The sequence below is a fragment of the Sinocyclocheilus grahami genome, unplaced genomic scaffold (assembly GCF_001515645.1).
Source record: "Sinocyclocheilus grahami isolate Dianchi unplaced genomic scaffold, SAMN03320097.WGS_v1.1 scaffold858.1, whole genome shotgun sequence".
Classification (NCBI taxonomy): domain Eukaryota; kingdom Metazoa; phylum Chordata; class Actinopteri; order Cypriniformes; family Cyprinidae; genus Sinocyclocheilus; species Sinocyclocheilus grahami.
In genome coordinates, this window is record NW_015506037.1 from 482,393 (window position 1) to 497,291 (window position 14,899).

Consider the following 14,899-nt stretch of genomic DNA (forward strand, 5'->3'; position numbering starts at 1 on the left):
CATTGCTGAGACACTGATGCACTGCTGCATTTCTCCAAACCTGATCCCATGAAGAAACACCCTCAGGCATCCAAGATGTAGAAGAGTTTGAATAAATTACTAGCAGGTTTTAATTTCTGGGTGAACTAATGTTTTAAACACTTGAAGAGATTCTAACCGTTCGTAAGAGTCCTGTCTGAGATTGTGCAGATCAAACGTGTCCCAGAGAAGAGAAGGATCGTCCAGTGTGATGCTGGGCTTGTCTTCATTATCTGTTAAGGTGCTGGACAGAACGTTTCCCACAGGATCCAGCTCCGACTCCTCAAAGCTCTCCTGACTCTGGAGCGGAGCGGATCCCAGCTCCTCTGTCGGAGCGGGCCGATCTCTGGAAGAGCTGGGTGTAATGGTGACTGTATAAGAGCTCTCAAGATCATCTATCGGGAGGCTCAGCCAGGGGTTCTTGGGCAGCGTAGCAGAGCGCTTCACCTTGATCTCAAGGTTCAGAGAGTCGGAGGTAATTCTGGGAACGATCTGAATGCTGGCACGAGTGGAGTCCTGCTTTAAACTAAACCCTAGCTCTTCACGCTGGTCTTCAGAATCAGACACGCTCACAATGTTCTCCTCGTCAATCTGTCCATGCAGAGGTCTCGACTTGAAAGCAGAAGAGTCTCCATTTCCCAGAATCCTAGGCAGCGGCTCTCTTCTACTCCTGCTGTCCAGGTGACTGCTAGCCGCTCCATCGAAACCAGAGTCAAAGGAGCTGAGAGAAGGAGGTTTGCCTGCAGAAATCTGGTGATGGCAGTCACCAACAGAAGGCCACTTAGCTAAATCACACAAGCTCTCACACGGAGAAACTGCACGAGCGGACGAGTCTGGAGGCAGACGGCAGGAAACATGCTCGTCCTCGGGGGAAGTGATGTCAGAGGTCCTGTGGTGACCCTTGAGGAACTCATACTGCCACTGGAGGGCAAGCTGAAGGTCGTGAAGGGGAATGGCCCCAACGGAGGTCAAGAGTCTCCTCAGAGTCATGCATCTGTGGACGGTCATTAAAACATGTTCAAACAGAAGCGCCATGCTGTACAAGTCTGTATACCAGCACAGCATTTCCAATGACAAATATAGCCTCATTTCCAACCAACCGATAGACCCTTTTCACGTTTACAGGGTTCGAGAAGCAGAAGCTATCATAGTTAAACTTCTATAGTGATGAACAAACTACAAATCAGTTTTGCATTCCATTTGCCCCAATAACAAAAGATCCACAACAGCATCTCTACGACTTGCCAAAAAGGGGGGGGGGGGCTAAATGTAAATGTAGTGAAACCGTTTAGTAAGATGCTTTTTGGTAGTTGTCAGCCTATTGCAGGGCTCGACGCTTACATTTCTTTTTAGGAGCACTTGTGCTCCAAACTTTAGGAGCACGTTCAAAATTTTAGGAGCACCTTCTAATCAATAATCCAAAATGTTATCAAAAAGTAGCCTTCCCATTACGAGGTAATATTTGACTCCTCTAACTTTATTAAAAGTATGTCATCTTTTGTCAAATTCTTAAATTATATTTTATAAGCTTTAAAAACTGTAATTAAAAATGACAGAATAAGAAACAAGTTAAAAATCTAATGAAATTAGTATTAAAATTAATTTGTTGAGGTGGCACAGAAGAACACAAAAGTGGCTTGATGTACTTTCAGACATTTAATGAGGTTCGGAAGTGGAATGAGTGCAATTAAATCCATGATGATATTAATGTTTTAAACATAACATTTTGAATATAGAAATATTAAATGATAAGCTTTAAAAACTGTAATTAAAAATGACAGAATAAGAAACAAGTTAAAAATCAAATGAAATTAGTATTAAAATTAATTTATTGAGGTGGCACAGAAGAACACAAAAGTGTTGTTTGATGTACTTGCAGACATTTAATGAGGTTCGGAAGTGGAATGAGTGCAATTAAATCCATAAATCCATGATGATATTAATGTTTTAAATATAAAATTTTGAATATAGAAATATTAAATGATTTAAATAACTGAAAAGATACTTTAAAAATGAAACTAAAACTGCCAGCAGGTGGCGGCAAGTCTGATTTTTATCATAGAATCATTCAATTGATTCATTCGAACGGCTGATTCATTCAAGAATGAATCAAGTGACTGTCTTTATGAATGGGTGATCATGAATCACTAGATTCATTCATAAACTAAACACCACTGTGTTTGAATGGAGACGCGCAGTGGCTCTGCTGTGTCTTTGTTTTAATCTATTTTCGAAGACGAAATAGAGCAAAATCAGACAATAGTGTTATAGTCAGACAATGTAAGTCACTTAATATTAACTTCGTTTATTGAATTGTATTAAATCAGTTATCACATTTACAAACTCCCTTAATCATTAAAAGCTGTCACTCATCTTAGTTCATCGCGAGCTCACATTTATAATCAACGAAGCTCTCTACACTGCGCAATGAATCTCTTTACACCCCGTCTACACTTTGCTTATGAAAGGATTCGTGAGATGTCTGTGATACATTACTCAACGCTGCAAAAACACATAGAAAGCTTCCCTGAGCGCAATCACAAGTATGATGATGATCGGGTCAGTCACACTAGTGCTCCTAAAATAAATTTCATAGTCGCACGCAGTAGTTTTCAGACGCAACTGCAACTGAAATGGTTGCACTGTCGAGCCCTGTATTGTGTGCATGCATGACAGTCAGTATTGCGGACATGGGACCGAAAGGTTTTCTGTGGCCAGTTTTCAGTTACAGGTAAACTGTCATAGCAGAGCATCAGTTTAAAGATAATTGTGGTTTAAATTTGATGACCATTAGATACCATGCCTAGCAATGGATGCTCTGCAGTAAATGGGTGCTATCAGAATGAGTCCAAATCCACAATTAATGCAAGTAAATTCACAAGCTGCAATGTTAACTGATGGACTGGAGTGGTGTGGATTGTGATGTTTTTATCAGCTGTTTGGACTCATTCTGACGGCACCCATTCACTGCAGAGCATCCATTGCGGAGCAGGACATTTTCAGCAATTTTTGGGTAAACTACTCAATGCATTGAGGTTTCTTACCACCACAGCAACACAAGAGTCCACACTGAACAAGGCTGCATGCCCATAATGCACTGGACAATTACATGTTGACAAATGTTTGATAGCACAGCACAGAACGCAGCTTGTGCAGCGTAAGTGACCCAGTTTTCTCTGTGTACCTGTGAGACAGCTGCGAGCCAGTGTGCTGAAGGTGCAGGTCAGTTATAGCATCAGCGAGATGCGCCAGCTTCACCAGCTCCAGCACCTCCGGGCAGGGGTTTCTCCTGAGGAAGGTCTGGACTCCTCTCCTGCAGCTGGACAGGTCTGGGGCTCGGCTGAGCTCACAGTGTCCACTCCACAGCAGCTCCTGCAGGAGGCTCTCGCGCAGCACTAGATCATACCAGCTCTTAACCTGGAGAGAGCCAAACCAAACTCCGCTTACACACTTCAACTTCATTCTTACTACAAGTCAATGTCAAGCAACTAATACCACATTGTAGACAAGATCCTTGTTTGGGTCTCATTTTCTTTGACCTTGTGTAGTTCATGTCAAATGCCCCACTGTTCATGTCTACAGAAACCTTTACACATTTATGCACACCATAAAAAAAAACTAAAAAAACTCTGCAATTGTACCTGTGGTATACTAAACTAAACTTAAAGTCTGCTAAACTGGAACAACTAATGTTGTGCTTAAGGCACTTTGTGTGGAAGTAGTGCTGAAGACATACCGAAGTATATTTGATTGTGCTAAAGTGGAACTATTGCAAGTATACTTCAGGTGCACTTGAAATATCATGCATTTAAAGACCGGTATTATTCAGAAATCATACAATTCTCATAATAGTTACATTAAAACACATTTTAGGTTCAGTATTAAGAAATGTGCACTGTGCACAAGCAGTCCTTCAAATAAAGTTTAATTATATGTGTGACCCTGGAGCACAAAAGCAGTGTTAAGTCGCTGGGGTATATTTGTAGCAATAGCCAACAATACACTGTATGTCTAGAAGCACATTGAGAACCGTAACATACCTGATGCATGCACACACAGAAAGCCGCCTGTCAGCATGTAAGTGAACGGACTGAAGGGAGCCAAATTATTTCATTCAAATGCACAATTAAAAATAAATAAAATAAAAAGTCAAACCATCTGTCTTGATGTATTAACCATAATAGAATCTGTTTTCTCTTAAGTGAATGTAACCAGTCGAGAAAGAAACCTGTGTCAGTATACTGGATCATTTCATGGTCTTAAAGTGACCGCAGCATAATATTCCTGCTGCTGACTGTCAGTAACATTAATAAAACAGGCCAAAAGAAAAATCACTCACTGCTCTAGACAGATTAACTTTAGCAGCTTTAATAAGAATCAGCACATATTAAATTCATACAGTGAAGGGACCACGTTTTAAATGCAAGTACTGGTGTTATTTCAGAAAAACTAATCTCCGCCATTTCACCAGTTCCCCAGCAAAGCAAGGCTTATGGTACTGTATGCTTTTTCTTTGGACTATTGACCAACAGAGCGCATTAAAACTCAATCTATGCAGACACATGCAATGAAACATCAGCCTGTATGCGGCTACAAAATCTGCATAGTTTTCTCAATTCATGAGAACATGAGTGCGTAATACTGTCTGGAGCGGTGTCCAAAACTTTTCACTCACTCTTTCCTCATACCTTATATTCCTCGTCACTCTTTCCTCATACCTTATATTCCCACACACACGTTCCCATTTAAAAAAATAAATAAATCTGTTGTACATCTAATTTTTTTTCCACTTGTTCACTTGATACACATCAAGAATCAATACCAAATTCATATTTTAATGTATAATTGCTTTGATAGTGTATGACATGCCCCCTCCCCCAGGTATTAGCAGTAGAATTACATAAAATATATAATAGAAAATTAAATAGAAAGTATCAGTAAAAATTACAAAAACAATCAACTGGAACTTTAATACTTAAGTACAATAAATAAATACTTCTTTTCAGTTTTACTTGAGTAAATGTGCAGGAGTACTCATTGCTTTTACTGGAGTATTACTTTATTTGTGGTATCTGTACTTTTACTCAAGCACGTGATTTGTGCACTTCGTCCACCCCAAGCTACAATATGACCGGGTGCACAGACAGCCCTAAACATTGGGTTTGAGAGCTAAATCGGCTTTGTGTGCAGTAGCTCCTGTAAATCCCTGTGAGATTAGTGAACGTATGTGCTGGAGTTTTGTGAGGTCCAGCTCAAACAGTCAGAGCCGTACCTCCGAAGCTGCTGGAAGCGTGCCTGGTTCACACAGCAGAACTCCTGCAGCCGCTCCAGGTCTGCTGGGACGGGACGCTTGGCGAGCGCCTGCAGAGTCCAGATACAGGACGGCAGACGGTTCACCACCGACAGGAACTCCTGCACAAACGCATCGATCTCCTGCACAGACCAGAGGACGAGACACTCAAGACACTAAACCAGATTCAGCTTTAAAGGGGTCATGAACTGCCTCCGTTTTTTATTTTGAACTGCTCTGAGCTCCATTTATAATGTTAATGTTAAAAACATCAAATTTAGAAGTAATAAGCTACTTTCTGTCCCGTTTTAACCCCCTCATCAGAACACTGTTTGGATAGACGTGGAGGATTGTAGACTCCCAAGTAAACACCACTGCTGTGATTGGCTAATAGTTGTGTATGTGACAGCCTACATTCCTTTCAGATGGACGCTGCGGTGATTAAGTCAAAAACACAAACACTCCATACATATCAAACGATCTGTTTACCAGACAAAGAGATAGTGATCACGTAAAGAAAACCGTTACTCACACTTGTGTTGCGACGTTATGGTCAGATCCAATATAGTCACAGCATCGTCTTTTAGCTTCAATCTTTCTGAAAATCCTGCATCGAATTGTGTCTTGTTTGTTAACAATGTCAAAGTTAACAGTGAACAAAGAACCGAGTTCGTACTGGCGTGGTCTGGATCTTCATTAGAAATAAAGTTAATTCACTCTTTCCTAACGTTGGGATCAGAAGGAAGGCAACGTAAACACTGTTTATCCACAGCTTGGGACTGCACAGCATCTGGTTGCCTTCAGAGCATCTTTATCGTTTGGTTTCTGCATAGACCTGCGCGTTTGCCACTCGTTATTTACACTACGTGCAGTGGGCGGCGCCAAACAGGCAGCGACAGAACCGGTGGGCGGGGCCAAACAGACAGCGACATAGAACCGGTGGGCGGGGCCAAACAGGCAGCGACATAGAACCGGTGGGCGGGGCCAAACAGGCAGCGACATAGAACCGGTGGGCGGGGCCAAACAGGCAGCAACATAGAACCGGTGGGCGGGGCCAAACAGACAGTAGGCGTGTTCGACTTGAAAGCAGACTGATCGAAGTATGACAAAGTATCACGAGAGCGATTCGAAAACATGAGCAGCAGTCTGCTCTTATCACTCTTGCGGTACTTTGTCATACTTCGATCGGTCTGCTTCGCGCTGGATTAATTCGAACATACCTAGTGATGTAGAACCGGTGGGCGGGGCTAAACAGACAGTGATGTAGAAGCAGGCGTTGATGATCTGTGGAGGCGGTGCTTATCCACACTACTACATTATAGAGTCGCACATTCCACAAGCTGCTGTTTGGCACACTGACTTCAATATAAGCGGTTTTTAGACTAACGATAAAGTTTTGAGTTCTGAAACTTACAGGATGTTTTTATAGTACAATGACCTCTTATGTGTCAAAAGATCAAGGGAATTTTGCTTTCTCAGTTCATGACCCCTTTAAAAATTAACTTTAAAACCTTTAACAAAGTACCAAAAGAAACAAACATGCCCCAGCAATCTTAACCTGAGGAGCGCACACCCTTACCAAAACCCACGCTCTCTGCTCAAATAAAGGCTCAAAGAAGCCCGGATCAGATCTGACAGACAATACCAAGCCCCGAGTGAACCCATGAGAAAGAGCGGATGCTGGACAGCGCTGATGAGCACACCAGAGACAGTGTGCGGCCCTTTCACATGCTAATGACTGCAGATGATTGTCCTCTGAATCTTCTCCAGGACGACACACAATAGAGACGATGCGCTCATGAATACACTCACTAATGAAACACACATCTGAGTCAGAGCACAACACGCACACTAAACATGCACATACTAAACACGGCCGCTGCCAGAGAGCTGCTGAAGCCGTGAGGATCTGCTGGGAAAAAAAAAACAAAAACATTTTTATAGAGTACGTCAAGCGTTATCCAAGGCCATCAGGGCCGATCATGAGACCCTGCTGTGGCGTGACTGATCCATCCTGCTGCAGACGGAGCCCGAGAATCAAAAACACACGGCGCATTCATGCAACGACTGGCTACTCGGATCTAAATAAAGGCTGGAGGGAGGACCGGAACAGGCCATCACATGCATTCAGATATCACACACACCATTACGGTGGGGTCCTTTCACTGGACTCTTGAGGTTTTATTACTGAGCTTAGGAGATAGTTTCTGTCCCCTAAACAAACCTTTCTGTATTTAGACACTTTCATCAAAACATTTAACATGCCAAGCAAATAAGCAAAAAAAACTCCTACCTTAACGAAGGCAACCCAGCTCTTATGGCAGTATATGAGGTATCCACCCAAACTAGACGGTAACTGGCTTCTGTCGATGTAGTTGGAAAGCTCAAAAATCTCTTTGAGGAAGACACGCTGTCCACAAAAGAAAACCGACATTAGAGCTCAATGTTAAAACCAACCGCTTCAATGCAGGAAGAAATACGGCTTTGGAAATCAGTGATAGGGAATTGATTTAATTCGATTGAGATTAACAAGTTCAATTGTCAGTTAATATGTACACAATTTCTGTAATATTTCAGATATGGGGACATTTTCAACATGGTACAAAAATAAAGCTGTAAACCAGCGGTTCTCAACGGGACAACAGGATAATCAAATTATTAAAACTCCTATTTGATTTCAATTTAAATTAACGTTCAAAATTAATATTCAAAAGGCAATCTACATGTAAACATTTAATAAAATTAAGATAATGAACATTACAAATGTATATTAAAAGAAAGACAAAAATAATAATAATAAAGATTAAGATGTTAAATGCAAACACTTGTTTTTATCCCCCTCAGTTGCTAGTTTTTATTGAAGAGAACAGTTCATATGTTATGGTCCATGAGGTTTTGAATTGTGTTGGACAACAGGCGGTTTTCCATTGTGTTAAACACTTCTGTAAACTACAGCAAACCCTTTCATTTAATATAACACCAGCTCAAACCATTAGTCAACAGCTATTTATTATATTCACATAAGCATTTAAAAACGGCATTGTATAGTAACATTTAAACTACATAACAAGGTTTCATGAAACCACATAACTCGCAGTAAATGAACTCTAAACATTAAGGAAAATAAGTGGCTTTGACCGAGAAATCACATCTTTCTCATTTCAGTCTCGATGTATAATCGTTTTAATGGTGGCGGTCATATCTCATGCTCACGACGGATTTATTCAGATACACTCCTCTCTAAAGTACTTTTCTAGCCAACTAACAGCTTATGAGCACTGAGACGAGCTGAAACCCTGATCGTCTGATTACATGAGGCACGATTCATCCCAGTAAGCTGTTCTGTTTTTTAAACACCGCCTGATGCTCATTCATGTTTGTGGTTTTTTTTTGGTGATTCTCGTTATTCAAACTCATTCAAAAGTTCACAAAGGTGGGGGAAACACTATATTTTGCCCATTGGGACAGAGCAGAGGTGTGGAATATGGGTAAGTGAAGGTCTGGACTCTTCATTCAGATGCGTTACTCACTTTGAAGAGGACGGGTCTGTGCTGCTTGGAGCCACTCGGTGTCAGGAGTTTCCCCAGCTGCTTCAGGACATCTTTCTTCTTTGGTTGAACAATATACACCGAGTGGATGATCCTTCTGGAAACCTACACAACACAGGACAGTACAGCAGACGCCGTGTAGGCTCAGGGAAGCTCAGTAATGCAGGGCTGTGAGATTTCTTTGTCCATGTTAAGGACAAGGGCTGCCCACTCGCCTCCATTATTAGATAAGAGCAGACATGTGACGATAGCAGGCATGTGATCCTCAGCTCTTGGCCTGCGCAGTCTCAAGATCTCAGCCTCGTCGCAAGCGCAAACCTAGAGCTTCACAAGACCATCACAAATGCAGAGGAAGAGCTCACCCAAAAATCCAGCATGAAATAAAACGGGCATCTATAAATCGCCATGCATCAAAGCCAATCTCCTAAAGCCCATCTGATTTAAACCGAAATGAAGTTCGCTAAACAGCTATAGCTCCAACTCATTTGCTCGCATGTTAAATTTTGGCACATGAAGCCGCATTACGCCAGGTTTGACGTCAATGATGAAAACAGCATTCACTGATCTTGCCCTGTGCCAGAGCTCACAAGACCCATTCACAGTCCTGTTTTCAAACCAATTATACCGTCATCACAGTCCCATGACAGACAACTGATAGTTCAGCCCTGCTGGTAGATTCAGTAACCTCACAACTCTGTTACAAAAAGCCCCTTTCTTCAATTGATGGCCATTCAACAAGTCTGAATTGAAAATCTTTTGCAAGCAACATTTAAATAATTTCATTATAATAAATGTTTTCTTGTCTGATATTTTGTGGAAGCTCTTAAAAGGGCGAGAGATTTTAAAGTGTTCCTTCTAGGGATTTCACAATTCTCAATATAATATCAAATCGTTCGGTACAACATCCACGGTTCAATACGCGCTCGTGAACTACAGTTTGTGGTTTTAAGTTTAAATGATATCCGTGTGTTTAATTACACTCAGAAACGGCTGTGTGTGTCCATGAGTTCACGTGCTGAGATGAGGAAACACCTCATCTTATATTTGAAAAAGCAACATACGCCGAGCATCTTCCCTTGTAATGACATGCAATGAGAAGCCTTTCTAAACCGGTTGTTCAACAAAAGAGAACAACTTGTTTTTACGTCACAACATCAGTCGAGTGTTTGAAATAACTTCCTTTTGTGATCTGATGTGGCTTCCTACCCCAGAATTAGGCAGAAAATATATGCTATACTGTAATAAAGGCTATGTCGATTAGAAATGGCTTACAAATATCCTTAATCATTATGAAAACACTCGAGATGGCTTGAAGAACACAGATAAATCATATATTGCTGCAGACAAGTGTTTATTGTCCTTACATTTCATCATTCAAAATGTTTAAAGTTATATCTTCGTTTTATTCAGTTACAGCCATAGTGATGCCTTTATCCATATTAGGGATTTCCTGGAACGTCATCAGTTCTATTACTTCTGTGATGCATATGTGGAGTTTCTGTGTGAGGGCGCCCTCTGGTGTCCAGTATGAATGAAAGACACTACATGTGTTTATAGCACTCAATTGCCAATCCATCCGATTTTAGGTAAAAATCTGAAAAATACCTCTCATAAGAAAATACTCTGATGTGCCAAGCTATCAGAACAGAACACAGTGGTTAAAAACCGAGGCATGTATTGAACCGTGGACTAACTATTGTTGCATCCCTAGTTTCTTCAGAGTCTATCTGCAAACACCAAACATCTGAGAAACTGAGCCAAAGTCTTCAGGGTTGCTTGAATATTACAGGCAGGAGTGAAGGAGCTGATCTGCATCGCACAGTCACATGACACTTACAGGACAGGTGATTGGCTTAAATTGTTCCCGAAAAGCAAAGATGGCAGCAAGCAGGGGTAAAACAGCCCAACCGAGTAAACACCACTGACAAACTGTTTAGTTAAACAAGCTAAAGTGAGGTTGGACTTTTTTGCAGCTTGACTTTCACCGTCTAGAAAACACTCGGCCTCCATTCTGGCTAGGGGTGGGAGATATACCGTGGTTACTTGCTCACGTGACGTTTCTATGCAACGTTGTCAAGAAAACCTGTCATTCGCATGCGTTTCAGCATTGCAGTTTAAAACAAGTGATTTCAAGTCGTTGAAACAATAAGCAGCTAAACCGAAACCGAACTTATTTTGCTATATGTGCGTGCCGTCCGAGACGGTTTCTGAGCGCTGTCATTAGAGAGGCGCTCGCACGTGTAAACACCGTCATTTAGGTCTTAAGTGAAAGCAGCAAACAGCGGAGAAAGAAAACGCATGTGACAGTACATTGGAGCCGAGCAGCTCTTAAAGTGACAGCGGTCTAATATTCCAGCTGTCTGTCATTCATGTTAATTAAACAGAGAAAATCTCACTGCTCTTGACTAAATCACTTTTGTAACTTTCATAAGAGAGATATATATATATAATTTAGTGAAAAATATGCTGTTTTCATAGATTTTATAACTTCATACAATGTAGCATTTATTTGTTCTACTGTAGTTTGTCTTATTGCTTCTAATTAGTTTATTTTTCTTATTTAGGAAGCTTTTAATATTTTTTTTATTTAGGCTAGTATTAGTTTGTGATATTGACACTGGTGACAAGAGTTATGAAACTACTATGGCATCAAAAGTCGATAAAGACCTTACTTAAACAATTAACTACATTGTGATATAGAATAGTTACTGTAAAATAAAATTACTCTTATTATATACGATTTTGGTCATATTGGCCATCCTTAAATCTGGCTTCATACACAACCATAACAGAGTTTGATGAACAAATACATTTTTATTTTTGAGAGAAATCTGGAAAATGGTCATTAAAGAATAAGTGTGCCACTTTTCAGACAGCTTTGTGTTGCTACGGCAGCACATCTAAATGAACAATGCATTCAGTACTACCTGCACCCAAACAAACCAGTTTATTGGTCCACAGAAGTCTGCAGAATGACAAAAAGCATCATTTTGTTGATTGGCTTTTGACAGCTACAGTGCTTTTGTTAAAACTCCAGATGGAAACTCTGCATTCTTGTATCAGTCAGACTGAATCAATGCACCAAGGGTGCTGAAGTTTATCAAAAGGGAACGCCACACACCTTTTCTCTACCATACCCTGATCAGTGAGAGACGCAGCTGCAGGTTTGCACTGAAGTACACTGTATGAAGTCTCTGAAGGACAGCACGATACGTGACATTATCACCAACCACTCCATTTCATTGCCTTAGAGCAGTTCGGTGTCGCCAAAGAACGTTCAAGGCTTGGTACAAGGACGATATCTAGAGCTATAAACACAGTGATGTGTGCCTCAGTCACACGAAGAGGGAATAAACATGAACACGCTACTCCTTTCGCAACACATCTAGGGTCAATCACGGCAAACTGTTGGATTAATAGTGTAGTTCACTAATGCTTCAAGCGGATTAAACCACAAAACATTAACCCGGTCATCTCCTCCTGCACATATAGAGACCAAATGACACTTATAGAAAAGCCAGAATGACACTACACGAGACAGAATAATAACGCAAAGAATACCTCCAACAACAGGAGAGTTTCAGCAATGAAGCGTGCGATGGCGAGGTTGGCTTGCCTCAAATCAACAACCACAGACAGCAGCCTCTCCTCGCCTCTTATGCTGCCAACAGAAAGACACAGGACAGAGGTGAGAAACACCAAACACACAACATCAATCAGGCAAAACGACATGACCGGATTCTGTGAAACACAACAGATCTGGCAGAAAGTCCAAGCTGCTCCATTTCAGACAACAGTGATCAAGGGATGTCAAGAGCAACACAAAAGCACCAGAGGCCCGTAATCATAACTCGTGTGTTCGACGTTGTTATCACATCTAAAGGGACCGTTCGACTGAAAGTTAAGATTCTGTCTGTTCTAAACAGGTTTCATAGAAGAAATTAAAGTCACAGCCTACATAAGATATTTTAAAGGATTTGGGTTCATCTGTTTTTTGTGACTATTGACTTCTATTATGTGGAATAAAAAGAAAAAAGAAAAAAAAAAAACTGAAAACGTCAAGATATATTTTTCCATAGAAAGAAAAAAAAAAAAAATCATACAGGTTGGTAACGCATGAGGGTGATGACCGAACGATAATTTTCTCTGTGAACTATCCCTTTAAGACTTTACAAAAATAAAAAAAGAATTGTCCTTGGTGTTAAAGGAATAGTTCAACCAAAAATTAAAATGTCCACACCCTCTGATCATCCCAGATTAGGATGAGATTGTTTCTTCATCAGGTTTGGAGAAATGCAGCAGTGCATCAGTGTCTCAGCAATGGATGCTCTGCAGTGAATGGGTGCCGTCAGAATGAGTCAAACAGCTGATAAAAACATCACAATAATCCACAGCACTCCAGTCCATCAGTGAACATCTGGAGAAGACAAAAGCTGAAACTAATCCAGCATTAAGACGCTTTGAACTCAAATACCATAGAGTCCATAAGCTTCCTCCAGAGAAAAAGTTATCAGCTGTTTGGATTCACTGCAGAAGATTGATTTGTGAGCAAGTGATGTAATGCCAAATTCATTCCCATTAATAAATACTCATCTACTTGGTCCTACACAAAGCTGCATAAATTTAAAAAAAAAAAGATGTTTATGACGCTAAACTATTGATACTCGCGCATGTTGTAAACTATTGTAGAGTGCTAATGGGACAAACAGACTTGCTATTACATGCCTTGTGTCCTTTAGGGAGCATGCATCGGCACCATTATAGGTGATGACCGAACGATAATTTTCTCTGTGAACTATCCCTTTAAGACTTTACAAAAATAAAAAAAGAATTGTCCTTGGTGTTAAAGGAATAGTTCAACCAAAAATTAAAATGTCCACACCCTCAGTTCATCCCAGATGTAGATGAGTTTGTTTCTTCATCAGGTTTGGAGAAATGCAGCAGTGCATCAGTGTCTCAGCAATGGATGCTCTGCAGTGAATGGGTGCCGTCAGAATGAGTCAAACAGCTGATAAAAACATCACAATAATCCACAGCACTCCAGTCCATCAGTTAACATCTGGAGAAGACAAAAGCTGAAACTAATCCAGCATTAAGACGCTTTGAACTCAAATACCATAGAGTCCATAAGCTTCCTCCAGAGAAAAAGTTATCAGCTGTTTGGATTCACTGCAGAAGATTGATTTGTGAGCAAGTGATGTAATGCCAAATTCATTCCCATTAATAAATACTCATCTACTTGGTCCTACACAAAGCTGCATAAATTTAAAACAAAAAAAAGATGTTTATGACGCTAAACTATTGATACTCGCGCATGTTGTAAACTATTGTAGAGTGCTAATGGGACAAACAGACTTGCTATTACATGCCTTGTGTCCTTTAGGGAGCATGCATCGGCACCATTATATGGAAAAGAGCAGCTTGCAGATGTTTAGACCGCGTGAAAGCGGAGCGTGTCGTACTTGTGCAGGCGCAGACAGTAGTGTATGAAGTGGGACACCTCCTCTCTGCGGAGCTCCTCTGGGAGTTTACCCTGAGCCTCCGCTGGAAACACCACCAGAGGACAGCCGTGCTGGTCGAAGGCACCTGCGGACACAGAGCTGCATCAGAGCGAGCACACACAGAGAGACAGAGAGACACAGAGACACAGAGAGACACAGAGACACAGAGACACAGAGACACACAGAGACACACAGAGACAGAGAGACACACAGAGACAGAGAGACACACAGAGACAGAGAGACACACAGAGACAGAGAGACACAGAGAGACACAGAGAGACACAGAGAGACACAGAGAGACACAGAGAGACACAGAGAGACACAGAGAGACACAGAGAGACACAGAGAGACACAGAGAGACACAGAGAGACACAGAGAGACACAGAGAGACACAGAGAGACACAGAGAGACACAGAGAGACACAGAGAGACACAGAGAGACACAGAGAGACACAGAGAGACACAGAGAGACACAGAGAGACACAGAGAGACACAGAGAGACACAGAGAGACACAGAGAGACACAGAGAGACACAGAGAGACA

At 41.2% G+C, this 14,899-nt stretch overlaps 2 protein-coding genes across 2 annotated transcripts in view; both read right to left on the minus strand.

The window, feature by feature from the left end:
- LOC107563134 (uncharacterized) overlaps positions 1 to 3,432 on the minus strand; it is a 21,551-nt gene extending 18,119 nt beyond the window's left edge. Inside the window, exons 1-2 of the mRNA XM_016247922.1 lie at positions 3,203 to 3,432; positions 142 to 1,012 (exon numbers count right to left, since the gene is read on the minus strand). Of these exons, the coding sequence (XP_016103408.1) occupies positions 142 to 1,008 (867 nt within the window). The 5' untranslated portion in view covers positions 1,009 to 1,012; positions 3,203 to 3,432. The remainder of the gene's footprint in view (positions 1 to 141; positions 1,013 to 3,202) is intronic.
- Positions 3,433 to 5,046: 1,614 nt separating this feature from the next.
- LOC107563135 (guanine nucleotide exchange factor DBS) overlaps positions 5,047 to 14,899 on the minus strand; it is a 15,373-nt gene continuing 5,520 nt past the window's right edge. Inside the window, exons 2-6 of the mRNA XM_016247923.1 lie at positions 14,319 to 14,456; positions 12,418 to 12,517; positions 8,839 to 8,961; positions 7,602 to 7,718; positions 5,047 to 5,451 (exon numbers count right to left, since the gene is read on the minus strand). Of these exons, the coding sequence (XP_016103409.1) occupies positions 5,233 to 5,451; positions 7,602 to 7,718; positions 8,839 to 8,961; positions 12,418 to 12,517; positions 14,319 to 14,456 (697 nt within the window). The 3' untranslated portion in view covers positions 5,047 to 5,232. The remainder of the gene's footprint in view (positions 5,452 to 7,601; positions 7,719 to 8,838; positions 8,962 to 12,417; positions 12,518 to 14,318; positions 14,457 to 14,899) is intronic.